This window comes from Pseudonaja textilis, chromosome 1 (genome assembly GCF_049901715.1).
Source record: "Pseudonaja textilis isolate UNSWEBS1 chromosome 1, rPseTex1.2, whole genome shotgun sequence".
NCBI lineage: Eukaryota > Metazoa > Chordata > Lepidosauria > Squamata > Elapidae > Pseudonaja > Pseudonaja textilis.
The window spans coordinates 19,384,536-19,412,223 of NC_141990.1; the positions used below are offsets into that span (position 1 = coordinate 19,384,536).

Here is a 27,688-nt window from a genome sequence, read left to right on the forward strand (position 1 = left end):
AGATTATGTGGCAGGCAGATATGGTCGTCCAACCCTGCAAATCTGTCTGGTAATGAGACCATCCATCCATTAAACATTCTATCAAAAATAAGCAGTTTTTCACTTCAAACAAAATATAACATAAAAATGCATGCTAGTAACTTCTCTAAAAACTTCCAGATGCAAAGAAGGCTAAAATAAACCGTCACGTAGTGAAGGGCTGAGAAATAGAAACAAAATAGAAACACATGGTTATGTAGTGCCAAACTGATCTTTAAAAAATTATATACAAAATTTTTGCACAACATTATGTTACGGAGAACCGATTTATGGCACATGAGATGTGGAGTCCTTGGTGTTCTCTAAGCTTGATAGTTTTCTTGCAGACGTTTCATTACCCAGCTAGATAACAGTGCTATCACTGAGTGAAAATTAGGAAAGGGAGCTTCCAGATAAGATTTTATTCTTATTTTTCATTAAAAAAAAAACCCTACACATTAAAAACAAGTGGAAATATTTTAAATTGATTGCTATTCAGTCATTTTTTTTTTCATTAGGTGCTTGATTCATTCCAGACGGATGGATGCAGTTAAGGAGTCTCTAATTTTAATCATTTCCCCTCCACTGGAGCTATTTTCTTACAGCAGGTAATCTAGCATGGAGTCACCAGTCTTCTCTTTCGGATGCATTCCCAAATCCACTCGGGGGACACATGCTTAGCAGCTGGGTTGTCTTCCATCCTCTCCATCACATGTGTTGCTGAAGTGGCCTCATATTCTTGAACCAGGTCTCCATCATAGGCTATGAAATAACGCTTGAGTTTCCTGAAACCCTCCACGGAAGGGGGAAGATAAAGTTTAACCCCAGTGAAGACGTCCAGTAGCACCTGCTGTTTCGAGGTAGGAAACACGAGAGGAGGATGAATAGTCAATGAGAATTATGTTCTTAAAAAAGTTCTAATTCAGAAGAAACCAGGGCTGTGGCAATCTATGGTAGCAGCCTTCATTAAGAGAAATGTACCTCAGCATTTAGGGGCTGTGTGTACACAAGATCAGGTCTGTGGAAGATTCTGGAACAACTACCTTTCTGTGAAAATGCTAAGCTTGGTTAGAATTATCCTAGGGCTTTATTCTTGCTTTGCATGCTATGGAAACACAGACTATAAGGTAGTCCTTGACTTATGACCAAAACTGAGGCCAAAATTTCGGCAGCTAAGCAAGACAGTTAATAGCAATAGCACTTGGACTTATATACCGCTTTACAACCCTCTCTAGGCAGTTTACAGAATCAGCATATTGCCCCCACCAATTCGGGTCCTCATTTTACCCATCTCGGAAGTGAGGTTTGTCCCATTTTATGACCTTACTTCCCACAGTTGTTAAGCAAATCACTGCAGTTTTTAATACCATAGTTAAAATGACTCTTGACTTTGCTTGTCAGAAGGTCACAAAAAGTGGCCACATGACTGCAGGGCATTGCAACCGTCACAAATAAATGCCAGTAGCCAAGTGACTGAATTTTGATCACATGGCCTTGGGAATGCTGCAATGGTCCTGTGAAAAACGGTTATAATTTACTTTTTTTTCCCAATGCCATTGTAACTTCCAGCAGTCATTAAACGAATGCTTGTAAATTGAGGATTACCTATATTGCTGCCTGAGCCCAGATTATTTTAGTGAAGCGATGAAGTTTGTGTGTGAATGCAGTTAGTGACAAAATGTAGTCCTGTAGTGACTTAGGAAACAATTTTAAAAAGCAGGGGAATAATTCAAGAACCTTGCTTTACTTCAAGAAAAGGAAACGGTAAATGAGAACCCAATTTGTAATGCATTAAGTGTTCTGTGATAGCCACTAGGGAAAAAATAAGCAGCCTCCCACCCTACCCCAAAATAAGATGGAGAACCATCCTTCTGGCAATAGCACTCAAGGATGCAATGTGTTAATGGGATGCCTGTTAAAATGTGAAATGGTTGCATCCAGTGTCTTTTCTCCCTCTCTTCCCACAATCCCAAAGAATTTTTCCACAGAAAGGGGTGAGGGGATGCACTCATATAGGAGTGCAAAGCTTACCTAAATTCAAATTAATCGACCAATTGGATTTTTTGTGCTTTTTTTCTTCTTCATTTAAGTGAAAAGGTTTAAAAATATGTGACAAGTAGTAAGAAGTAGTCTGGTTTACTGCAGTCATTTAATGGCTAAATCTGAGACGGTGTTTTGAGAGTGTGTAACTAGGTCTCAGATAGGGCCTGGTGTCCTCACTACTTTCCACTGCACGAGAGAGAACTGCTCTGCTAGCTCTCCAATTCAGCTTCTCTGTAAGGAAAACAATAGTTGTGCTGAAGAACTCATAGTTTTGTGATGGGCTTGAAAAAGCCAACCATCTCCTTGCCAAGGGTAGGTAGTTCAATATTGTTTTCTAACAAGGAGGAAGGAGAAGTAGCCCAAAAGACGCTTTTGGGAGCTTTCAGCTCTGTTCTCAGCATATCCTCAATTGGTGATTGGCAAAAGATTATCTTTTAATGGAGAAATGCAATTCAGTTATATTAGCCAAATGTTGATGAGACAATACTGTCCAACTCTACTGTAAAACAATTCCAGTTTCTGCAATGCAGACTACATTTCCTCAAGAAATAGCTGAAGCTAAAGAGAACTTTGAAAAGGCAGACTGGCTACTATAGGTATTCTTCAATTTACAACCGTTCATTCAGCAACCATTTGAAATTACGAGGATACTGAGGGAAGGGACGTAATGACTTGTACCTAAAGTTACAGCCATTGCAGTTCCCCCTGGATGAAAATCCAGATGCTTGGCTGTCTGCCCACACTGAGACCGCAGGAATGCTGCAATTCTCCTCACCCACCTATCTCTTTCCCCATCTGACCATCCCACCCGTGCATGCAAAGCTGCTGCATTTCATCACACTCAGGAGGCTCAAGCTTGCTCCCTGCCCACCGGGTCTAGGAGGCCTTGACTAGTTACAATTCCACAGCATTGTCCCACTTAGCCTTGCAGTTCTTCTGCTGATGGGCGCACGCAGTCTATGTGAGGCAGGGCTGCCTTCCCACCAAGGTGGCCTTGCCCCAGTCTTTAAGCAGGCACTATTCTTGCAATCTTAAGGGACACGGTGGCTCAGTGGCTAAGACGCTGAGCTTGTCGATCAGAAAGGTCAGCAGTTCGGTGATTCGAATCCCTAGCACCATGTAACGGAGTGAATTCCCGTTACTTGTCCCAGCTTCTGCCAACCTAGCAGTTCAAAAGCATGTAAAAATGCAAGTAGAAAAATAGGGACCACTTTGGTGGGAAGGTGACAGTGTTCTGTGCACCTTCGGCATTTAGTCATACCGGCCAGATGACCACAAAGACCTCTTCAGACAGCGCTGGCTCTTCGGCTTTGTAACGGAGATGAGCACCGCCCCCCCCAGAGCCGGAAACGACTAGCACATATGTGCGAGGGGAACCTTTACCTTATTCTTGCAATTATTTGGAAGGCTGCTTCTCAAAATTGTGTAATAGGCACCCTGGGCCTGGTGGGAAGCAGCCATGGAAAGTTTCCACATGCTGGGGGACCCTGAAGTCTGTGCCAGGCTCCTAGCGCCTGCTCCAATTCCCTCAGACACCCGTGTGCTCCTTACCTCAGACTCTCTACTTACCGACTTGAGAGACTGCTTATGACCATGACTGGGAGTATCAAGACTGTGGCTGTTGAGCAAAATGGTTACATGAAAACTCATTTAATGATTCTTTTGCTCAACAACCTGAGATTCTGGTCCCAATTGTGGCAGCAAGTTGAGGACTACCTGTAATATGAAATGCTTGGGAACTGGAACAGACTCAAGTAACATTTACTTGGGGTGTGAAATTCAGTTCTCCATCCTTACAAAAAGCTTAGAATATATAGTATAGATGACAAGGAGGTTCACAGAATTTTTAAATTTATTTACATTGAGATTCTTACCTTTCTTTTGTCCACCTCCATCTCAGGTGCTTTTCTTTTTTCTCCTCGCTTTCCCTCAGTTTTTTTCAGTGGAGATTTATCTACCAGTTTGCTGGCTAAGGAGAGAGGGAAAAAAAAAACGTTTCTACATCAGCGCTAAGGAGATGGCAAAAAAAAAACCACTCAAACACCCTCCCCACACCGATGAATGGATTCATATAAGGAAGACAATCTTGCCTATGCAAATATAGACAGTGGTCACCTTCGGACAGGCTCTGCAGCCATTCCTGTTGACTGTGGTTATATTTGAAAATAACAAAGCTTTTAGTTCTGATTTTATAGCTTGTTTCATCGTAGGATTCAAAGCTGGTAACAGGTAATTGTTTCTGCAAGGACTGGGATGTTGTATGTACCTTCTCACACTGACCACCAAAAGCAACCTGAGGAAAACCTCATCTTTATATCGTACCCGAGAGCATTTTGAACATTGGTAGCACAAATCAAAACAGAATTTGATTCAGTTTCTAACGGACCAAAATTGCCCATGAGAAGTGAATTCTCATTGTTGAAGACAGGGAATGGGCCATTTTTTTTTTAAAGCTTCCAAAATATATAGCGGTAATTCGCCCCACGTATCTAGCAAACAAGTACTAAAACAATAGTTTTATCACCACTGATTTAATAGATTTGCTAAGCACATGGCAATTTAAATAGTAACCATAAAAAACATGTTTCAATTGGAAAGAAGGTGTTGCAGTGTTTACATTTCTGGAGGAAATCACTGTGCACATGTAGTACATAGCAATTACTTCAAAAATTCTGGTCCTCGCAACCATAAATCCTCTCTGAGAACTCTACAGAACAAGGTCTTACTAGAAGAAATCTAACTTGGGGTGGGGTGGGGTGGGGAGTAAAAATGGATCCCTGGAGAAGTTGTAATACCTTTTCTAAAACTGCTTACCTTCAGGCTTCTTAGCTTTCGCAGGGGACTTCTTGGAATGCTGTTTTGCAGCCTTCTGAGGAGAAGATAACTTGGGCTGGCCATCAGTTTCTCCACTGCTGCCTGCTGTGGAGTTCTCTTCTTCTGCAGCAACTACCAAGAAGTCTGATTTTTCTTTAGATATTTGGTACAGCTCCTGCATAAAAGCCAGAGAGTTCCATGAAATGGGGGAAAAAAACTTTGTAGCAAGTCCTTCTAAAACTTCTCACTTCTATCTGCAAGATACAATTCAGATTCTTCTGGAACAAACAGGACAATAGGCAACTGGTAAATTATTCCCAAGAAAACCTCTGAGTTAACAAATGGCACAGATTCCAGATTAATGTGGATGAGAGAAGTTGGGGGTTATTAAAAGCTTCAATTTGTTATCTTTTTCTCAATGTGTACATACTAAGTTTTTAACTACTATTGACTATTTTCTCTGGAAACAGAATTTAGATGCGTTCATCAAGCCAGCCTCTTCCAGACAGATGGGTTTGAATTATCCTAACGGAAGGTTGTGCAAAAGCTGATCTACAAGGTCAAATGTGAATCAGACTGATCCACCAACTCTGGATCCCATTACCCCATGTCTTCAACCCTATGCTTTTCAAAGAATTCACCGCTGCAACATAGAGGGCAGTGGACTTTCCCATTTGAGGAACCCAGAAACCTACCGAGAGACCCATCCCTACATTTCATGGCTAAAAACACTAAACAACACTTCCTTTCCTACTCCTCATCCTTAGCACGGCCACTGAAAAGCGAAGGTATCTTATCGCTCTCTTGACTAAGTAAGAGACTCGGGAGATGGGGGTTCTTTTTCAAAAGATACTCTGAGGTAATGGGAGCGGAGACGTTCTCAATGACAAGATGTAAGCCACAGAGGAAAGACGAATCGTGTGTGCTGGTACTCAGAGCAGATTGGCAGGAAGACGGAATGTTATGATGAAGGAGGAGAGCTGGAATGGAGGGAGGGGGAGAGAGAAATAATGCAGAAATGCTGAGAATTATATTTCATAGATACTGATCACAGTATACTATGTTCAGAATATATAGGGTGAGAAGAATACTGAATTGTATGACGAAGGAGGAGAGCTGGGATATATATATTATGCAGAAATGCTGAGAATTATATTTTGCAGATAACAGACCACAGTATGGTATGTTCAGAATATATAGGGTGGCCATATCCGTAAAACAAGTGACTCACCCTGAGTTGTGGGAGGGTAGTGGAGGTAGTCCAATCTTTGTCATCCCGGATACGAGTACACCGGGGGAAGCGGATTGAGATCCCATCAGCTGTGTGGGCCTCTGCTTTAGAGAATTCAGCGCCTGTGATCTCCCAGACTGGTGCTGCCTAAGACAAATGGTAACAATTGAGCGGGGGGGGGGAATCCTCCTTGCCAAGGAACCAAGAGATGGGAGTACCGTGTGGAGCACCATGAGTGATGTGGCATCCTTGGTGCTCTCTGAGCTTGATTGTTTACTTGCCGATGTTTCATTACTCACCTAGATAACATCACTGTGATCACCTAGTTGGATAATGAAATGTTTGCAAGCAAATAACGAAGCTCAGAAAGCACCAAGGACTCAACAGTTTTAACAACGAGCTACATATATATATATATATCTTCTTTTACAGGAACCATGAGTGATTGCGGTCCATCAATTCCATACATGCTTTTATGTTTTTCATTAATTTCAAGAGGCAGGCACACAACTGAGCGTTTTGGATTGTGTGAGATCAATTTGAACTATCATATTAGATAATTTAGTAGCTAGCCAATCAGAAGAATCCATGAAGAGCCCTGAATTAATAACTAAATTAACTCAAGTTGTTGATTTGTTTGGCAAAAAAAAACCCTTTTTATGTCATTAAAATATTGGATCAATTTGGAAGCATCCAATTCGGCTTTAATCAGTTCAAATATATTTTTTCCTTAGGACATTCAACTGAACCACCTTTGGACTGATTTTCTGCATAATCCTAACAGTGTACCAAAGGACATTTAGGGCATTAAGTCCAAAATAAAATATTCTTAACAGACTGTATCTTCTTGAATCTCTCTCAAGGCAACTATCTAGTATATAAAAACAGGACTTTAATGCAATGTTTGCTTAGAGTGAATCTGGTCCAGAATACTACAGTGCGAGACTTGCTCAATTACATTCTATTCTATTCTGTTTTTGTTTTTGATTTCTAATCCTTAGGGCTGTGTGAGTTGTATGGATATACAGTAGATCAATGTATAATACCTTCTACAAGGTCCAGTTTCCTACGCCCACTTTTTCTTGGCTTTTCAGAAATTGATTGGTTTGTATCTGCTACTAGTATTCTTCCATGATTTTCCTGCCTACACATACAGAAATCTTGAGAGGTCAGTGGTGGTATCCCACCAGTTCAGCCGAACCAGTAGTATATATATATATAAAAAGCCTCCAGATCAGCTGAGAGGAGGAAAAAAAAATAGCTCCCACCCAGCCCTGCACTTTTCTCTTTATCCTCTCAGCGGATTGGCGCTGCAGGCCTCAGCTGGCGTGAGAAAAGCTGCACACGCACGTTAGGTGTGTGTGCGCACATCCCCGATCACCGAAGCGGTAGTGGAACCGGGTAGGATCCCACTGCTGTGAGAGGTGTATTGCTCTCTCAACTTCCTCCATAATTTGGAGAGATGAATTTTATAGCAAAATGAAATAACAAGAAAAATGTGAGGGAACAAAGGTCCTTTTCCTGGATTGTGGTGGCTTTCTAGTGGATTTCCTTCCATGGGATTGGAATGATTTCCATCCATGCTGCTGATTTCATTTCAGCAATTCAGCTGCCTCAAATGCCTGCAAACCGTTTAAAAGGGCCTCTCCCAGGAAGGGTTCATGGCAGGGAAACCACTTTTGCATGGGAAACTCCCACTCCCATGAGACATTTTACCTTTGGGTCTGGAACAATGAAATCCGGATAATAATTCTTATTAATCTTTAACCAGTCTGGAATTTTACTGGGATCCTAGACAATGGAAGATAAAGAGGCATCCATCAATTTAGCCCATTATTAAGGGATGGGAAATACTTTAATAACGATTAAAGGAATAATTGGTTCCCATATATCTAAGGAAATTGCATTGCACTGCAGTTTTCAAAGCTTTGACACAGAAGCTGTCCACAAACAAACTTTTAATACCTGAATAATTCCAAAGAGATTAAAGACCTAGTATAGAGCAAGGTAGATTGAATACGGCTGCCATCCTCCAGAGAGACTGAACTATGAGTCTGTGTTCAAGCATTCCAGAAAGTTGGCTAATTAGCAAACTCCTGAAGTTATTTCATATTAGAATAAAGTAGTCCTTGACTTATAGCCATTCATTTAGTGACTGAAGTTACAACAGTACTGAAAAAAAGCAACTTACATCCATTTCTTACACTTACAACTGTAGAAGCATCCCCTCAGTCATGTGATCAAAATTTAGGTGCTTGGCAAACAGGAATGGTTTACAATGGTTGAACATCCCAGGGTCATGTGATCACCATTTGCAATCTTCCTAGCTAGCTTCCGACAAGCAAAATCAATGGGAAAAGCTTGAGTCCCTTTAACAACTCCAGTTTTTTATTTTGCAGTCGCAAAATCAGGTGTGACACATTTAAGAATGGCCTTGTTTAGCAACAGAAAATCTGATCCCAATTGTGATTTTAAGTCTATAAAAAAAAGATTATTCTAGCTTTCTTCCAAATTAGCTAATATCTGGCTTTAATGAGGCAGTAACAACGAAGCAGTAAAATCTGAGCTTGAGATATTTTGGGATGTTTAGTAGTCTAGAAGGTAGGATCAAAAAATAGTTTTAAGCTTTCTAATACATCAAGATTTTGAGTAATTTGGTTCACACACTGTGCTGGAACTGAGCCCATTAATCATGGTCTAATCATGGTTTGCTAGTGTCACAATAATAGAACTTATCGTCGGAGACCATGATTTACGAATTGCTGTATCTGAACGACATACTAACTAAATAAAAACCAAATAATACAAGATTATTTCAACAGGACTTTAGTTGTTGTGATTGTGGGAGACAATAATTTCAGTTGCTTTAGGGTGCATGGAATTCTATAATAGGGACAATATACAAACATTGCAAGTAAGTTTTAACTTAGTATAGATAAGTACATTACCACAGGGCAGGCCCTATCTTAACCAAGCATTATCCTGAGATACTAGAGAAAGAGATGAAATGATCGAATAATAATTCAGTTTCAATATAACAACACATAGGAATGAGAAGGAGCAACCCTTAGTCTTCTGCACCTCTTCCCTATTTATTCCACTTTGCACAAACCTGAGTTGTTATCCATTAGGACCAAGTTATAGTAAAATGGCATTTAATATTCCTTTAAATGCAGCAATATAGAGAAAAGAGCATGGTCTGTCTGTGAACTTTAAAAACCCATATCTGGATGATCATTTGTGCACATGGGCTAATTGGAAAATGAAACTGGATCTTAATCTTTAGCATTAAACTCAATCAGGGAAAAATTTAATGCTAAAAAAGTTGGTTTTACCTTCAATGTTTCAAGTTACAGCAAAAACATCATCATTTCCTTGCAAGGTAAGAATCACAGGGGGCTTTTTCATCTAGGCCTTCTAAACACAAACCTTGCTGATTTTCACCATGTCCAATTCTTTCTGCAGCCGGGCAAGCGTGGCATCATCATGTCCACCAGCACATTTGGTCACCGTGCACCACTTCTGGCTGTCAGGATCATAGCAACCCATGAGAAAGATGGACATCATCCCACCTAAGGCAGTGAGAAGAGACAAAAATGGCAATCTGATGAAGGAGGGGAATAAATCTAATTTTATCTTCTAGAATCTCTTCTCATGACAACCCTCAGAGACTGTAATTAAAAACAACCCAAAAACATTTGGGTTTTGAACATTGCATCACATGCAATGCTAGCTGTGATGGCAAACATAGCAAAATCCAAAACATAAATAAATGTCCTTTAATGCCTCCAACTTGGCCCCACTGTTCAATAATTCTCAGCTAGACATAAAATGTATTCAAAAATAGTCTTCAAAAGAAAGCAATACAGTCCAAACTTAATGAACAGATAGAGGTGAAATAAAAAACTAAAACAAACTACAATGAAGGAACTTCCGCAACAGACCAGGATAAGTAATTACCAACTTCGAGGAGATAGCAAGGCACAGTCTGTTGGAAGGATGCCAACCAAGATAACTTCAGCCCAAAATAATACATGCTTTGCTTCTGGCAACGCTGTGTTTTAACTGTCTCTCTTATATACTATTGTCCCAAGCTGCAACCAATGAGGGGGATCATGGCCGCTTCCTCTCTCCTAAGCCAAGTTGTTGCCTTCTTCGTTCCTCCCTGCATGTCTTAGGATGAAGAGGGGATGGGTCTGGTTCTTCCTCTGACTGCTCAGCCAGCCTCTGCCCCTCCCCAGCCTCCTCCACAACTTCTGGAGCCACACCTCCACTTCCTGTTGGCTGTTCCTCCTCTCCCTCAGAGTCAGTCTCCACCAGGGGCATGACACTAGCCTTGCAGTGGTGGGAAGTTTTATTGGCCTTGATTCAGTTCCTCACTTTGCTATTGTAAAATGTGGGTGGTGTAGGTAAGAAGTGGATTGTATTGGGAAGTTTTCATATCTTTTGAATTTTGTTGCAGATATTTCCTGAGCAAAAAAGTTGAGAAAAGCTGCCTGAGGCTCTGAAAGGTCACAGGATTAAGTTAAAAGTAGGCATATAATGAGACAGATTCCTAATCAAATCAGTTCTTTATATGGTGAGGATCAGACTCTTACTATTTGTTATGAAGCATCCCATAGTTTAATGATCAATCATGCACTCTGCGTGTAAAACTTCCCATGGTCCACACCCAACCAACTTCAACAGGCTAGAGCAGTGTTTTTCAACCTTGGCAACTTTTAAGATGTGGGGACTTTAATTCCCCACTTGGCTGGCTGGAGATTTCTGGGAATTAAAATCCCCTGTCTTAAAGTTGCCAAGGTTAAGAAACACTGGGATAGAGATTCCAATCTGAAATTCTGGAGAACTATAGTTAGTGACTCAATTACTACACTGCCTCAGTATAAATCCTGCTCTTTACTGATTTGGATGTAAAACTTTTCAAGTTCAAACATCTTGGGAAGCATCTCAAAGCTTTCATCTATCATCTCAGAGAACTACAGCAGGTCAGCGTGAACTAGAAAGAATAAGAATTTGGATTCTCAGTCTGGATTTTTTTAAAAATACCCACCTTTGCTCCCCTGGCCATAGAAGGCGCCCAAAACCACCAGGTCTGCTGTGTCTGCCATTGCTCCTTCATTCAGATAGTCCTTCTTCACTTTGAGCCAGTGGCGTTTTCCTGGTTCATAAATACTCTATCCAAAACAAAAGCAGAATGGAAATGATAGATTCTAAGGAGGAAAGGATGGTCTTACTCTCTTTAGTGCAGATCCCATCTTTGGAGATAAAAGGCCGCAGGTGGCCTTTAATTGGTATCGACACTCCAAAACAGGGGTCCCCAAACCTGGCAACTTTAAGCCTTGTGGACTTCCAACTCCCAGAATTCTCCAGCCAGCATAGCTTGGAGACCTCTGCTCCAAAAGGTAAAGGGGAAGGCAGATCAGAGGGCAACTCTTGATTTCAACTAAATTATACTCAATATGGTTCTCATAGTTACAATTTTAACAATTTCCTTCTCCATCACAACAAAAATTACAATTCAGCAGCAACTTTTACAGGAACTCTGGGAGGGATTTTGAGAGTAGCATGCAATCCTGGCATCTCATACCACATAATTGTTCTCTAACTCTAGACACAATGTAAGTTCCCACCCATTTTATATTCTTCCTAATATAATATATTGAGATATATGCATCAGCAGCTAACTCTTTTTTTAAAAAAAAAATCTGTGTCAATGTATTTTTTTCACCCAAGGATAGCTTTAAAATCATTCTTCAACATCTTTTACTACTTATTTCTTGAGGTCTGCTTATCTGCAATAAGGAATTGGTGACCTAACACTATTCTGGCTCTGAGTTCCATAGAAACAGCATTACCAGATGCTGTGATAGAATCAAGGTAAACAATGCAAGTTCCTTCTCCAAATCCTTTTCTTTAATCATCTTGTGATCATCTTTTTTATATGTGGGGATTTGGAAGGAATGCTAAAGAGGTCAGTCAAGATGATCGGGGGGTTGTACATCTTTCCTAGAACAACAGGCTTGAAAATTGGTAATCCTGAGCCAGGGAAAAGAAGGCATGTATACAATCAACCATAGAGGACTATTCTTCTATAATTTAATAGAGATTATTTCCCCTCTCTCAAAACACTAACTAATTAGATAGACTGGAAGATTTAGAACAGGGGTCCCCAAATCCCAGGCCAGTACCGGTCCATGGCCCACCAAGAACTGGGCTGCACAAGTGAGTGAGGCCCCATTCACACACATACAGGATCTAGGCAGCACATGAAACCACGCCCACCCCACCAACCCTGGAACAACTATTCTCTACAGAATTGAACCCTGGCACCCCCAAAATTGGGGGCCGCTGATGTAGAACAAAAGTTCCCAAAGAACATTCAGTTTAGTCTCTGAAACTCATTACGGTAAGATGGATGGTTGCTGACTGAATGGCTTTAAAAGGAAACTGGATATGATCAGGGAAGACGCTCTTTAATATTATGGTGGGGGGGATATTTCTGAAGTCAAAACAGCATTCCAGTTATGGTTTTTTTTTAGTTTTTCTGGACTTTGTAGCCTGTTGGATAAAATGGGCGGGCAAAAACAGCAGCTTGCATACCTTGAGATCTTTCAGCACCAATCCCTCCAGCCCTTCCCGGATGACTCGGTTGATCATGTCAGCGAGGTCTGAAGCTTTCTGGAAAACAAGGAAAAAAGAGAAAGTTGCAAAAACACGACTGAGATTAGGAACGCCACTGGATATTTAAACATTTCCGAAGGTCTTATCCAGAAGATTTAATTGGCCTATTGTCCACATTTATTTCAGATAATAAGCCAGCCAGCCAACTCACTTATTTCATTTTGCTTGAAAATTCCTGGCCTACTTAAGACATTCTACCTCTTATGACCTATGTTTGGCACACATACTTTTCATGAATTGTAAAGCTAGAAGGGTTAGCATCTCATTAAAACCTATTTATCCTAATTCTGCTATCTATTCCATTTTTTTTCAGACTAGACCAGTGAATCAATTCAATACAAACACTACAACCATACCTGACTGAAACTGGTTATAACAGAATCTTGCAACCTTGATTGTTCCTTACCTCTCCTCCTTCTCAGACCTCAGTGAATCAAAGAAGAGCCTGTTTTAAGTCACTTCTGAAAACTATTTTGCTTCTTGGGAACGAAAGATTGTTCCATTTCTCTTTGCTTAGGTGATGGTTCTTGAATGTTTTTGTCAAGGTTGCTTTCTTACCTTTGACACTATTATCTATTAATCCAGACGGACTGGAAGAAGAAAGGAGTTATATGGAGCATAGGGCCCCAGGATGGGGAATCTAAAAAGAACACTTCACAGCTGGTCCAGCCCCTGTTTTTATTGCTTGTTGTGTGTGCGTGACCTAGAATCAGCCATATAACTTTTACGAATGAATGAATGAATGAATGAATGGCATCAGGATAGGGAAGAGGACACAAACTTTTTTTGAGACACAGAAAGTTAAGCACCCAATGGCTCACTCATGTATGGAAGATTCAGAGAACTCCCACTGAACATTTTTAGGCTTCTCCAAGTCTCATTCTTGCCATCCAAAATGGTACCTACCGTGACATGCTTCATCTCTGAAAAGAGAATTCGATTGGGAATTTCCACCATGTTATCATGGAGAAATTTGCGACGCTCACGCAGAGGCCTAAAGGAAACAGAAATGGGGAAATCACTAGAAGAAAAACGTGGCTGAGGAAAAAGTTCGTTTCAGGATTCTAACGTCAAACAGATCCTTTACTTTGGGGCATACTTTGTTGAGCACTGTTATACTTTGTGGAGAACCAGTTTAAACACAAGAGGGTACGTGTAATCCAGGAGAGATTTTCATGGAGCAGAGAATCCACTCTTGGCAACTAAAAAGTGAAGGCCGCTTGCTCAGATTCAGGCTGATACAAGAAGCAATGCTAGCTACAGAGGGCCCTTCTGGGCCCAACTTACCGGAGAGGAGGATTAACCCTCACTATGCACCCACCTGTCCATCAAACTGACTTCATTGAAGTAGATGCAGTCAAAGACAAAAAGGCACACATTGGCATCCTGGAAAGCAGCTTTCTGCAAAGGGATAGCAAAAGAACCCACAAATCAACCCATGAAACTGACTGCATGATATCATTTTATGAACAGCAACAACCAAGGATATTCTGGAGAAGGACAAAGTCTAAGCCAGGGATAAATAACTGGTAACCCTCCCATGAAACCCCTTGCAGGCTATTTTTGTTTGCAATTTTATAAAAACAGTCATTGAATTGGAGAGGGAAAACCGATTTTCTCCCTTTAAAATATATTCCCCCACCCCGCACCCCCCCAGGGCATAAAACTACAATGCTGAAATCTGGACTTTTTTCTAACTTTTAACCAAATAACTCCAATTCTAGTATTACAAGGGGGGGGGAACCCCTGCTCTGCCTACTTACTCTATACAATGTCTTCCAGTATGAATCTATATAGTTTCTGCTAATTTGGGATGAGAATTCTTTCTAGAGAACTATCTTGGAGAAAGCTGGCCTCCATTCCCTCCCCATCTGCTAAAAAGGGCTGATACCTTTTCATTATTACATTCTTTCTATTAAATACAGGGTGCTCACTCCCTGCTTTATAAAAGAAGTCTGCTATAAATATACCAATGGTTTTCAACCTGTGGTCCGTGGACCCCCGGAGGGGGGGAGGGCGCAGTGTTGTCACAAGGGGTCTGCAAAGGTTGAAGGAATATTATGATTTAAATTTCGAGTTACATCCTGGTGATCCGTGGCCATGACCCATGACCACCAAAAGGTATTTAAAGGGGGTCCGTGGTGAAGGAAAGGTTGAGGACTACTGAATTACACCCTCTCTTTGGTGATGGAAGAGCCCTTCTTCTGAAGTACCTTATGTACTCCCAGCGTCCCAAAAGGCAGAGGCTTCCCTATCTTGGTGTCGATCAGAAGAACTTCAGCATCCAAGATCATACTGTGTCCTCCCGGAAAGGCCTTGGGAATAAAGTCCTTAAAATGAGCCACCTGAAGAAAAGCAAGCAAGCAAATACCTTGTGTGAATTTTTTCAGCTCATCTATTGGCCCAAGAACTATCAAAGTGGCATTTAAAGCAGAAAGATTTGACTTGCCTAGTATTTCTCAACCTCAGAGCTTAAAATGTATGGACTTCAACTCCCAGAAGGACTAGATCAAGCTGGACTAACCCATTAGTCAAGCAGTGGTTGCATGCGGTATTGTAGGCAAATTCTGACCATAGCCTGGATGTTAGGCATCCAGAAATTATCCATAGTAATCAATCACTCAGAGGCAAGTATAATCTCCAATTGATTTATTAGGAACAGCTCTGGTACGTCTATGGAAATTTCCAAAACTGAAACTCATTCCCAGCTCCTCTCACAAAATCCTCCCTATCTCCTCCCACTTACTATATATACTTCATAAATCACGAGAACCAATTAACTGCAGCTGGATTTTTTTAATGCGACGTACTAAATAACTCCCTCACCCCCCACCCTTCATTGTTCACATTCTTGTGGCAACTGATCTCAGAGCTGACACCAGAGTTCAGTCCTGACGGGGCTCAAGGTTGACTCAGCCATCTGAGGTCGATTGTTTGGGACAATATGCCATAATGCTTACATTGTAAATTGCCAACAGAGTGCTGTAAGGCACCAGGGGGTGGTGTATATATATCTTCATGCTATTGCTATAAAAACGCTGCCTTTCCTCCGCCCCCCTATACTTTTGCAATCCTTGTTTTTATTTAATTACATTTTATTTGTCAAATTTTGATACTGCCCATCTCATTTATAGAGATGGTTTTTATTTTTGCTGCAAAAAAGAAAAAGCCACCTGGGAGATGACTGTAGTCTAAAAAGCACGGTGAAACAAATGCTTTAAAAAAAGGTTAGGCACATTTATGCTAAGGGAAAAAAAATTACCACCCACAATTAAACATAAAAGTGCCAAGGAAACGGTGAGGTCAACATTTCATTTAGGGTACTGTAAATCAAATATACACTTAGAACTACTAGAACTCCTTGTTTTCCCTGATCAAACTACAAAGCATGCCGCCTCAAACTACAGTTCCGGTACTGCTGGATTTCACCGTGGCTGAGATTAAGATTAATAATGTACAACATGGATTAGACCTGAGGTCCACACAAGAGCCAGAAACCCCATACTTTCCCCCAGAGGCAGCCCATCTACTCCGCTAACCTTGTGAGGGAGAACAGGTTTCAGACTGCGGCTGAAATAGCAGAAATGATCTCCCTTTTTGTGCACCTGGACACGCTCTCCGTCATACTTAATTTCTGCATACATGCCATTGGGACACTTTTTCATGGCATATTCAATCGATTTGCAAGCTTCAGCCTTACAGAATAGGGAAGAGAGAGAGAAAAAAATCCCGTTAGCTTATTAACAACCAGCTGCCTTCTGGCAAATTAGACACGATTCCATTCACAGCAACCTTTCAAACTAAACACCTCTCAGATGCCCTGGACTATAGTTCCCTGGCCAGCTTGGTCATGGACTGGTGCATAAACAGGTTCTTGCTTGCATGGAAACCAGGCATATATTAATGTTTCGTAGCCGTGGCAAATGTAAGACACGTGGACTTCAGCTCGTAGCATCATGGCTGGGGACTTTTAGGAGTTGAAGTCTATGTGTCTTAAACTTGTCAAGCTTGGAGGAGGACAGTGGTTTGTTTGTTTTTTAATATACTTTATTGATTTTACAATTAAAATAGACCAACAACACACACATAAATGCAAGAGAGAAAAAGAAGACAAGAGAAAAAAAAAGAATAGAAAGAAAAAGATAGAAAACAGTTAAAAACATTTTCATCTTCAACAATTTGTGAGACCTCCTTTTTTTATCCTTATTTTATACCATATCCACAATTAATCCTGTATTTCTGTATACCACTACTATGATTCTATCATATCTTCTTTTGCCTTTTAGTGTGAAGCCTATCTTTGATCTATCCATTTGTACCAGCTATTCCAGCTATCGTAATATATTGAAGTATCTTTATCTTTTAATGCCAAGGTTAATTTGTCCATTTCTGCACAACTTGAAATTTTTTGAATAATTATCTTCTCTGATGGAACCTGAGGCTGTTTCCAACATTGTGCAAAAGCCAATCTGGCCACTGTCAAAATATGTATTATTATATATTGCACTTTTTTTGGTAATTCTTTATCAAAGATCCCTAATAGAAAGGACTCTGTCATTTCCAGAGGAGGACAGTGGTTTTGAGTGGTTGGAACCCTAGGCAGGAGGTTAGCAAGCCCATGTTCGAGACCCAAGAGCTCTTGTGGGGTGGGGCTGAGCTCATGTCCCTCACGCTAGCTCCTCCTGGGGACATGAAAGGGCCCCCCAACTGGGTGACCCCAGGGCAATGGTGACATCACCGGCTAAGCTTTTCAATCTTTACACAACTGCATGCATGAAAGTCCCTCTAGAGAACTTTGAATTGATGTCTGAGAGGAGAATCAGATGCCAGATAGGGTAAAACAGTCCACATATGCAGACAAGGTCTTTTGGAGAAGGCCAAGCTAAGACTACAGATAACTTAAGAGTAAGCAGTGCTAAGTAGACTGAATGGCAAAGCAATACAGATGCTCAACAAGATTTTTGCTTTCTAGGAAACACAATCTGAGGAGCATCCACATTTTCCTGTTTTTAGAACAAGAAGAAAATTAGTTTTGGTTTGACTATGGCCTAGAAATGTATCATCAACAGCCACATGTTTTTGAAAATGCATAGTTAAAGGACTATACAAAGGTATCAAGCAGGACAGACAAGCTGACAAAAACTAATGAAACTCTTGATTTTATCCCTTTTTTATATTGCAGATTTCATTGTATTTTATAGCTGCTTCATAAATGCCGAGTGATGGACAGAATTCAAGTAAATAAAAGAATAAAGCAAACATTAAGATATTAATCTTGGACAATTGAGACTTAGGTTAAGGAATCACCAACTGCATTGCATACTGGGCAACTTTGACCAATTCCTCTCTCTCTCAGCCCAACCTAATTCACAAGGCAGATGTTGGGATAAAATCAGAGGATCTCTTATAGCTCGCCTGCCCACCCCCTCAATTCTCTCAGAAAAAAAAGGAAGACTGTAAATAAATAAATGCTTAAATTAAATGCATATTTTCTAACAATAAAACCTGAATGTAACAGTATGACACAGGCAGACAAAGAGGTTGTTCCAGAGCCTGCTGTTGCAGCTGAAAAAAACCCACATCTCTATAGACCCCAGCTGTACCTTACCAGCATGGGTTGAACTGGGGTCATCAAGGCTGCCTGGACACTAAGAATTTTCTTCATGCCTGGCTGAGATTCTTGTTGGTTCTTCAGCACTCGCTCCACCACATCATGGAGATTACGGGATGCTTTGAAAGCCTCATAAGCATTGGGGTCCAATGCATCAAGTCTGGGTAGGAAAAGAAAAGGATGGTTATTATTTTTTTTACAAAGGGATGAGTGTGGGTATAGCTGGAAAAGGATTGGGGAACCTCAAGGTCAAGTCCATCCCCACCCATGGCAGGTCATAAGATGACCTTGTGCCAGTAATTTTCTATTCTAAAGGGATGCTATTATGGGGAGAAAAATAGGACTTGTTGTATCAGCTGCCTTGGCCTTCAGGAGGAAGGGCAGGATTGAATGTAAAAAACAGATATATCAAGAAATTTAAAGAAAATGGCTGTTTTTACATTCAACCAGTTTGGTGAAGACAAATTTCTCCAAGTTGCATCTCTCTAAATATCTTGAATTTACTTTCCAGTTATTAGCAATGTTGACAAGGGCTGGTGGGAAGTTTAGTGCCAATTCATAAAACATTTCTAATGCCTGTTTTAAAGTTGCCATCAACAGCAGGGAGGGAGGAGAAATTTGAAGGAGCAGTGCCGCAGTTTAAAACCAAAAGTGCATTCCATTCTTATTTTGCAAAGATTGTAACTAAACTACTGGAATTTCTGCAGCGAAAATCCCTAATTGGAGAACATGATTGGTGACTCTCAGCTATGAAGGTGTTTTGTTGGAGAATATGAATTATGACATACCCAGAGGGGTGGGGGGAAAGCAGGGTCATAGGTGATAGTGAATTACGTGTCTCAGAATCGGCTTCATACAGGTCATGCCAACATGTTCGCGCCTAATACATCCTTTGAAGTTTTTGAAGCTTGGCTCGAGGCTCATGGTTTAATTAGGGCAACTGCTTTTAGTTCAACAGTATCTGGAGATGTTTTTAGGGTGGATGTTTAGTTGGAGTGACGATTTATGGTAGAGCAACAGAATCTTTATGAGAGGGACTCCTTGAGTGAGAGCCATCACCACAAGGCAACTTCAAGGCACCCCATTACAGTACCTTTGCCCTTTAAAGAAAAGTAATAATCACTCTAAAAGCTATGCATGGTCACCATGGAATCTGGGAAGTCGATGGACCATACCTGAAAGGAACATCTTTCTTCCATGGTGACTGACAGAGTTCAAAGGGTCTTGGAACTAATTAGTAGACCTGCAGGTATCTAATTATCTAATCTCCTTATTAATACTGCTAACATGTTCTGCTTTTAGATTTCTGACATTCTCCTCATCCTGATCTCAGCTTACACGTGCTTCGCGCCAGCATTCATTTTCAAGTCGTGTTTAATCAGTCGAATGATGCACTTCAGGTCATTAGCGGTGCACCTGAAAATAAAAAGGGATGCAAATACAAAAAATGCCAACGTGAATACACAGCTAAAAAGCTGGGCCTCTAGTTTTGTGTATCTTTTGTGTATATTTATGCTACCCTCGCCCCCACCCCTCAAAATAGGACTTCCACTTCAGGGAAAAGGAGCAGAACCTGTTAGGCTTCGGAAGCATTGAACAATCTCTGACTAGGTTTATCTGCTCCAATCTGACCCTCCCACTTCAAAATTCATAAATATTTCCTTTTTCTACCTCGATGCAACTTCTTGCAGTAGGTTCTGCTGCTCCTCTTCTTTGGAAAGTTTGGATAGCTGCGTCAGGAACTCATCTACTTCCTGGATTGTCAAAAGGCTCTTGGCCGCAGGAGGGCAAGACTTGCTTTGCTCAAAGAAGATCCGCACCGTTTCTGAAACATCACCCTGATTTAAGATACGAAAGGAAACAGCTACAGAGAGTGCTACTACGGGCAGAGGAGTGTTTGCGTTGTAGCTGTAATCAATTGCAATTATAAATGACAATAGTAAATTAATTGCAATCAGAAATGCCTCAGAAATCTTTGACATCAGCCCACCAAAGTGTAAACCAATAGGGAAGTTCAACCTGTGATCTGCAAAAACAATGGATGCAATCCTAGGGCATCTCTGTAAATTGCCAGTAAATTGTACTTATATGTAATCCTTGACTTACTACCAGTCATTTAGTGACAGTTTGAAGTTATGAACCCCTCCCCCCCTCCCCCAAAGTGTGTGCCCAGTTTCAAAGTTCTGACACTTCTCTGAGACACGTGACTGCGATTTACGATGTTTTTGCCAAAAGCCATGTTTTCTTCTGGTTTCTGGCAAGAACTGCTCCATAGGAAACATTGGGTTTGCTTAACAACTACAGTATTTGTTAGATCTTTATAGAAATGGCTTGTTTTTGAAGATGCCTCTGCAGACCTAGATGAGCTCACAGATACTGTAACATCATATGTTAGCTTCTGCAAAGACTTATGTATACTAACAAGGAACCTGCAAATATATAGTAACAATAAACCTTGGTTCACAGCTAAACTTAAGCAGCTACATCGTTCCAAAGAGGAAGCCTAAAGAAAAGGTGACAGAATGCTATACAACCAGGCCAGAAACATATGCACACCAAAACAACTAGACACAAGAATAGTTTTTTCCTGAAAGCCATCACTCTGCTAAACAAATAATTCCCTCAACACTGTCCAACTATTATAAAGTCTGCACTACTATTACTGTTAACCTTCTCATCACTCCTTATCACCCATCCCCTCCCATTTGTGACTGTAACTTTGTCACTTGTATCCTTACGATTTATATTGACTGTTTCCTAGTATGATTTGATTGTTGATTGTACCCTATGACTATCATTAAATGTTGTACTTTATGATTCTTGATTCTTAACGAATGTATCTTTTCTTTACGTATACTGAGTATTTACACCAAGACAAATTCCTTGTGTGTCCAATCACACTTGGCCAATAAAGTATTCTATTTTATTCGATTGTTCATATTATTATGAAAAAGCAAAAGTTGTGATTTGATGTTAATGCCTTATTTTACTGCAACAAAGAGAGTTAGAAGTCAATGTTTCTTTTTCTTTTTCTCTTATCCTCCCTCACTTCTCTTCCCCTTCTTCCTTCCCACTGTTTTCCTATTCACTTTCCTATTTTGTATCTTATTTTATTTTATAGCCCAATAAAAATGTTAAACTTGAAACAACTGAGGCATTGGTTTAACAATGATTGCAAAAAAGGTGGTAAATGTGGATCTGGTCACGTGACCGTCTTTCTTGACTGTCAAGACTTACGTCCATAATTGTGATGCTCAACCTCTTTGAGAAAGAGGCATGCTGCGTAGAGGGATATTGTCCACCAAAAACCGGACTCCTTTTTGCTCACCTGCTCAAGGTCTCGGACCATGTCTTCCTGGCTGCAGTTGAACGTCCTACTGAAGAGCTTCACAATCTGCTTGTCGTTCAAGTTATAAACACTTTTAATGACCCCAGGCAAGAGTAGCTTGATGGTTAGGTAGAGATCACCCCGAAAGCCATCTGGAAGAGGTACAGATGTTTTCAATAGGTCAGCAGAAACAAGGTTACTATTTTTCAGACCGGCAGCTGACTAGGCCTCCACCACCTCTGTTCTAGGCTGCATTAGATAAGAATAATGCTAACCATTAGGGATTATAGACCCCTCCCTACCCAAGTCACCGTCTGCTAGGTGCCCTTGTGCCTTTCTTAGCACTGTGCTATTTCAGTGGTTTTATCAATGAGATCCTGCCACTCTTGCCCTTTTTATAATAAATTATACATACATACAATAAATTATAAAATTTTAGTAAATATTATGTTTATCCCAGGTTTGTTTCTGCCAAGACCCACCAGTGAAAACAAAGAGAAAGAAATTATACCTCCACTGGTTCCCTTCTGTAAGAAGTTCTGAATTATCTGAGTTTTTACATTGTAACTGGATTCCTCGGCCACCATTGCACACAGCTTTCTGAATTCCCGCAGCAAACAGTCTTTGTGTTTTGGATCACTCTTCTCGGTGGACAAGCTGGGCTTGTGGGAAGAGCCAGAGGTGGCTGTTTCTTCAGAAGTGCCCGACTTTGCTGAACAGACCAAAAGTTTGAGGGCAAACAGAAATGTCCTGATTTTATTCATCTACTATTTCCATATGTTTATTTTATACCTGTTGGTCAACTCAAGGCAGCAAACATACCTAATTGTCTTCCTCTCATTTTTCCCACAATAATAACAACCTATGAGGTGGGTTAGGCTGAGAGAAACGGACTCACTCCAAATGACTCAGTTGAGTTTCACACTTAATGGGAATTCAGTCTCCTGATTTCTAGGACAACAGTTTAACTGCTGCACCCAATTAGCTCTCTTAATGCTCGTAAGAGGGCTGATATACCACCCCTATATGCCACACACCTGATAATTAGATGAATAAGAATAGAAGGTTTATCAAAACTCTGTCCACCAAATGTTGGAAATGTAATCAGAAACAAAGCACATACTGTTACAAAGATTTTATAGTCCACATTTAGTAAAGATATTGGTCTGTAGTTTCTAATATTTGTCTGATCGGTATCTGATCAGATAGCCCATTTGAAGTTACAATGGCACTGAAAGTAGTGACTTATGACCATTTTTCACACTTATGACCATTGTAGCATCCCCACGGTCACGTGATTTATACATTCAGATGTTTAACAACTGGTTCATATTTATGATGGTTGCAATAGTCTGGGGTCATGTGATCCAGAGATGGTATTCAGCAGGTTCTGACCAGTTCTGGAGAATTGGTAGCAGAAATTTTGAGTAGTTCGGAGAATCGACAAATCCTACCTCTGAGTGGCCCCGCCCCCATCTATTCTCTGCCTCCTGAGTCCCAGATGATTGGCTGGGACTTCTTTTGTTGCCCTGCACAGGAGAACAGAGCTGGAAAGCAGGTTAGTGGGGTGGGGAGGGAATGGGGATTCTGCAGTATCCTTCCCCTGCCACACCCACTAAGTCACATGATGCCCACCAAGCCACACCCACAGTAAAAAATTTTGAATCCCACCACTGATGTAATCCCCTTTTGTGACCTTCTGAGAAGCAAAGTCAATGGAAAGCCCGATTCACTTAATAACTCTGTTACTAATTTAACAACTTCAGTGATTCATTTAACAAAAATGGCAAGAAAAGCCGTAAAAAGGGGTAAAACTCACTTTAATAAGTTTCTCACTTAGCAACATAAATCCTGGGCTCAATTGTGGTCATGTAGTTTTTTAAAAAATACACTTCTGAGAGCAGAGATACATTTTGTCTTTTGATTACCATTCTAAACACAGAATTGTAACATCTTAATTTCCATTCTCCAATCTCACCCAGAACTTTGGGACAACAAAGTTTTTTGCTTTTGTCAGCTTCATAAAGTTTGCATGTTTGCAGGACACGCTGCATCTAGTTATCATGAGCAGGTGCTTTCCGTTTTATCTTGCCCAGTACAGTTTTCAAGAAGAGCCAGTGGCTTTCTTAATACCAAACATGCCTCTAAATTTCAATTAGATATCATTTTTAGCTAGCATTAATTGAAATTTGAAACAATTGTGCTTCATCTATTTCAGAAATTAAAGACTGGTAATAGGTTGCTGAACTTAACATGAATATAGCTTATTATTATATTTTGCTTCCATTGCTATCTTAAGTCAAAATGAAATGTCAGCAATATGCTGCAAGAAAGTAAGAGTTCTCACCAACCTGTAAAACCTGAAAATTTCCTTGGTGAAGGATTTGAAGAAACCAGAGGCATTTTCTTGGGTGATGATATTTGTCCACTAGGAGAAATCTTTGCCTGGATAACAGTTTTTTTCTTTGGAGTGTTTGCAGTTTTGGAAGAAAGGTCTGTGAACAGAGAGGGGATTATTCACTATTCTGTGTCCTGAACAATACAGATGTTTGAAAAGTCTTTAAGAGTTACCAACTTCTTTTTTCAAGGCTAAAGCAATTTTATCAGGCAGTTTTCAAACTTCTGATAATTCCCACTGTCTTTTTCCAAACCTGTCCTATTGTGTAATTTAACAGAATCAGTCATACAATTTGATTCTAACAGCCTCAAAATGCCAAAGGGGAAAAATCGCGATACTGATGTGACTCCATGAGTTTGATACCCCTGGTCTATATTACTACAAGATAAAGTTGAGACAAATTTGTTATTTAGCAGCAAGTGTCTATTGGCAAAAGTAATAGAAGATAAGTTCATATTTTTGGAATCAGACTTTGGGATTCTGTTGTGTTATATTGATTGAATGTAAATATATACCCAATTTAACAAAACATTTGCTAAGTGGATAAGAATTGTTATCACAATTGCACCCTCTTCCTAATTTAACCTGTTGAAATATTTATATACTATCCTTTGGCAAAACTGTTTTAGGACAGCATGTATTTATTTTTTTAAAAACTCCAAACGCATATCTTGCTCTTAATAACTTTTCAGTAATTTATCCTAACCTTAGTTATCATTTAACTATCTCATCTTATAATCTTGCTTTGAAAGAGAGATAATTAGGCTTGGTATAAACAATGTCCTACCAGGCAGAAATGTTGTGAGAGCAACACAATGTTCCAAACACTATCTTCCATATACTATTCTTGTGTCTGTAACCTTTAACTGGGCAAAACAGTACATCCTAGAGCCATGATGGTGAACCTATGGCACATATGCCATAGGTGGCACGCAGAGCCATTTGTGCAGGGATGTGAGTCCTAGCCAAACTTACCTCACTGCACATGTGCACCTCCCAGCTGATTTTCCGCCCTTTTGAGGCCTTTTTCGGCCTCCCAGAGGCTTGAGGGAAGCCACTGCAGCCTTTGCAGGCCGAAAAACAGGGCCATTTTGTCACTAAAATGGGCCTGTTTTTTGGCCTGCAAAGGCTGTAGAGGCTTCCCTCGAGCCTCTGAGAGGCTGAAAAAGGCCTCAAAAGGGCAGAAAATCAGCTGGGAGGCACTCGCATTTCCTTTTCAACCAACGTACTTCAAATGGACTTACAAAATACATCCAAAATCTGGGACCTGTGAGTCCTGGGGAACTGAAATTTGTCAAATTTTATAAAACACTTAATGACATGAAATTTACTGTAAAACTTTTTGTAATATAAAATGTCATAAAACATTCTCTGTGGTGAACTGCTGATGTTTGACTGTGGTATACAGTTCAACTGGGCTATTTTCAAGGAAGGCATCTCTGAAAATCCCTGAATTTTTAAGAACTTTTCTAGCACATTAAAACAGGGGTCTCCAACTCTGGCAACTTTACGACTTGTGGATTACAACTCCTAGAATTCTGGAAGTTGAAGTCCACAAGTTGTAAAGTTGTCAAGGTTGGAGACCCTTCCATTAGAAGATTTGCCACTGCTGAATGCATTGAAGAATCTGATAAGGAAATATTTTTGAAACAATGATCCAAAGGCTTGTATTTTACACAAATGTCACCAACACTCTAATGGCAGTACCTTGTCTGTCTTTGACCTCAAAAATAAATGCATAATAAAGAGGCCAGATCTAATTACGGTAGTATTTGCTTGGGAAACCAATAGAAAATTCCAGGCTTTTCCTAGACTGGAAAGTAAAAATAAACATCATGCATGAAAGCAAAGTCACTTCTATATTATTACTACCATTAAAAAAAGCAATATGGATTTCATTCAATCATCAGGAGGCAAGGTCAACTCAAGAGAGATTTTTATAATTGCAACTACCGCTACAATCTCTGTGATGCACAGCTCACCTGAGATGTGTTGATTGATCATCTCCTTTTCAGCCTCCTGCAGTTCCTCCCAACCCTCCAGGTCTGTGATATCTTCGATCTTCTTTGTCGTGGCCCGAGCCCTCTCCAGTTTCTCAAATATGCACTTGACATGATACCACTCCTTCATGTCCCCACCGGATTCAGTGAAGGGATTGGGCACCACTTTTCCAATGCGCACCATCCCTTTAAGAATCTTCTCTTTGCACTTTTTGCAGCCAGCAGTGCCTCGCTTAGCGTAGTCCACACAGTACCGCTGTTCTGCCATCTCGGAGGCAGCGGAGAAGGATGTCAGATGGCAAACATGCAAAGCTCCTGGAAGGGGAAAGCTGGAGAGGCCAGATTGGTGGTACCGGAGGCCAGTCAAAGGCAAGGCACCCTTATTGAGGAATCTGAAAACACTGGTCAGACGGTGAGGTGTCTTCTTTGGCAACCAGGCCAATTTTTCACTTCTGCTAAGGTTCCTGGCTCCTTTCAGAAAAGCTTTGAGAGAAAGAAGCATGTAATTTCCTTTGCTGAATCTGATGCTGTGAAAAAGAAATGATTATGCTTTGCTGCAAAGTTAGCCAAATGTTTAGACCGGATTTGGCATTTTATCCATCTATCAATTCCTCTTCTCAAGAACCTGGGATAGTGAGGTGTTGTTTGAATTGTTATTAGGGGGAGATAATGGCTATTGCAACTCAACCACAAGACAGAAGATCTGCACTGGTCAGTTGCAAGAGCACTAAAAAGCCCTCAACCCTCAAGACCATGTGTTTAGGGGGAAGGCACAGGTAAAAAACCCCAACAGACCACCTTGAACTTTAGAGCAGAAAAGTCCTTGGAGGGTAACCATCCAGCTTAGAAGAGGAGAGCCAGGGGCTCATCCTCAACTTACAACAGTTCGTTTAGTGACTGTTCAAAGTTACAATGGCACTGAAACATGTGACTTATGAGTGCTTTTCCCAATTACGACCTTCACAGCATCTCCCTGGTCATGTGATCAAAATTCAGATGCTTGGCAATTGGTTCATATTTACGACGGTTACAGCATCCTGGGGTCATGTTGATCCCCTTTTGTGACCTTCTGACAAACGAAGTCAACGGGGAAGCCAGATTCACTTAACAACTGGGTTACTAACATATCCACTGCAGTGATTCACTTAACTGGGGCAAGGGCGCAAAATGGGACAGCAAGGACATAAACTGGGGCCAAACTCACTTAAATGTCTCGCTTAACAACAGAAATCCGGAGCTCCACTGTGGTCACACAAGTCAAGGTATCTCTATTGGCAATATTATTACGGTATTAAGGGGGCGTCGCAGACAATCCCCGCGCGCCCACCAACCATTTCTTCCCGCCGATTCCCCCCTCCGGCACGTCTGTTCTCCCCACCCACTCTAGATCTGGGTTAGCCTCTCACCAGGGCCTTGCAGCTCGCTGGGAGAAAGCAAAAAAGGAAAGGGGAGACGAAGAAGAAAGGCAGCCGCCCTACCCGCAGAGAGAGCCTGCATGAAGTGGAACAAAAGCCGCTCCGCTTCCCCAATTCCGGCTGCACTCGCTCCTCCCAGCGCCAGC

The 27,688-nt window shown here is 40.8% G+C and overlaps 1 protein-coding gene across 7 annotated transcripts; it reads right to left on the reverse strand.

Moving 5' to 3' along the window:
* Positions 1 to 425: 425 nt before the first annotated feature.
* Positions 426 to 27,688, reverse strand: LIG3 (DNA ligase 3). 7 transcript variants are annotated; one of them, XM_026708583.2, is made up of 20 exons: positions 27,606 to 27,688; positions 26,110 to 26,610; positions 24,081 to 24,224; positions 22,241 to 22,441; positions 21,730 to 21,881; positions 20,073 to 20,239; positions 19,740 to 19,817; positions 18,399 to 18,561; positions 16,330 to 16,485; positions 15,004 to 15,135; positions 14,112 to 14,191; positions 13,697 to 13,784; positions 12,710 to 12,787; positions 11,160 to 11,283; positions 9,536 to 9,678; positions 7,823 to 7,897; positions 6,107 to 6,253; positions 4,876 to 5,050; positions 3,936 to 4,030; positions 426 to 868 (listed from the first exon to the last, which is right to left on the reverse strand). In XM_026708583.2, exons 1-20 carry the CDS (start codon positions 27,622 to 27,624, stop codon positions 632 to 634), a joined length of 2,955 nt encoding a protein of 984 aa, XP_026564368.1. In that variant the 5' UTR covers positions 27,625 to 27,688; the 3' UTR covers positions 426 to 631. The 7 variants fall into 7 exon arrangements, with proteins under 7 accessions (XP_026564368.1, XP_087783384.1, XP_087783375.1 ...); XM_087927258.1 differs by having other exon boundaries at positions 26,110 to 26,654; XM_087927249.1 differs by having other exon boundaries at positions 426 to 865; positions 27,534 to 27,688.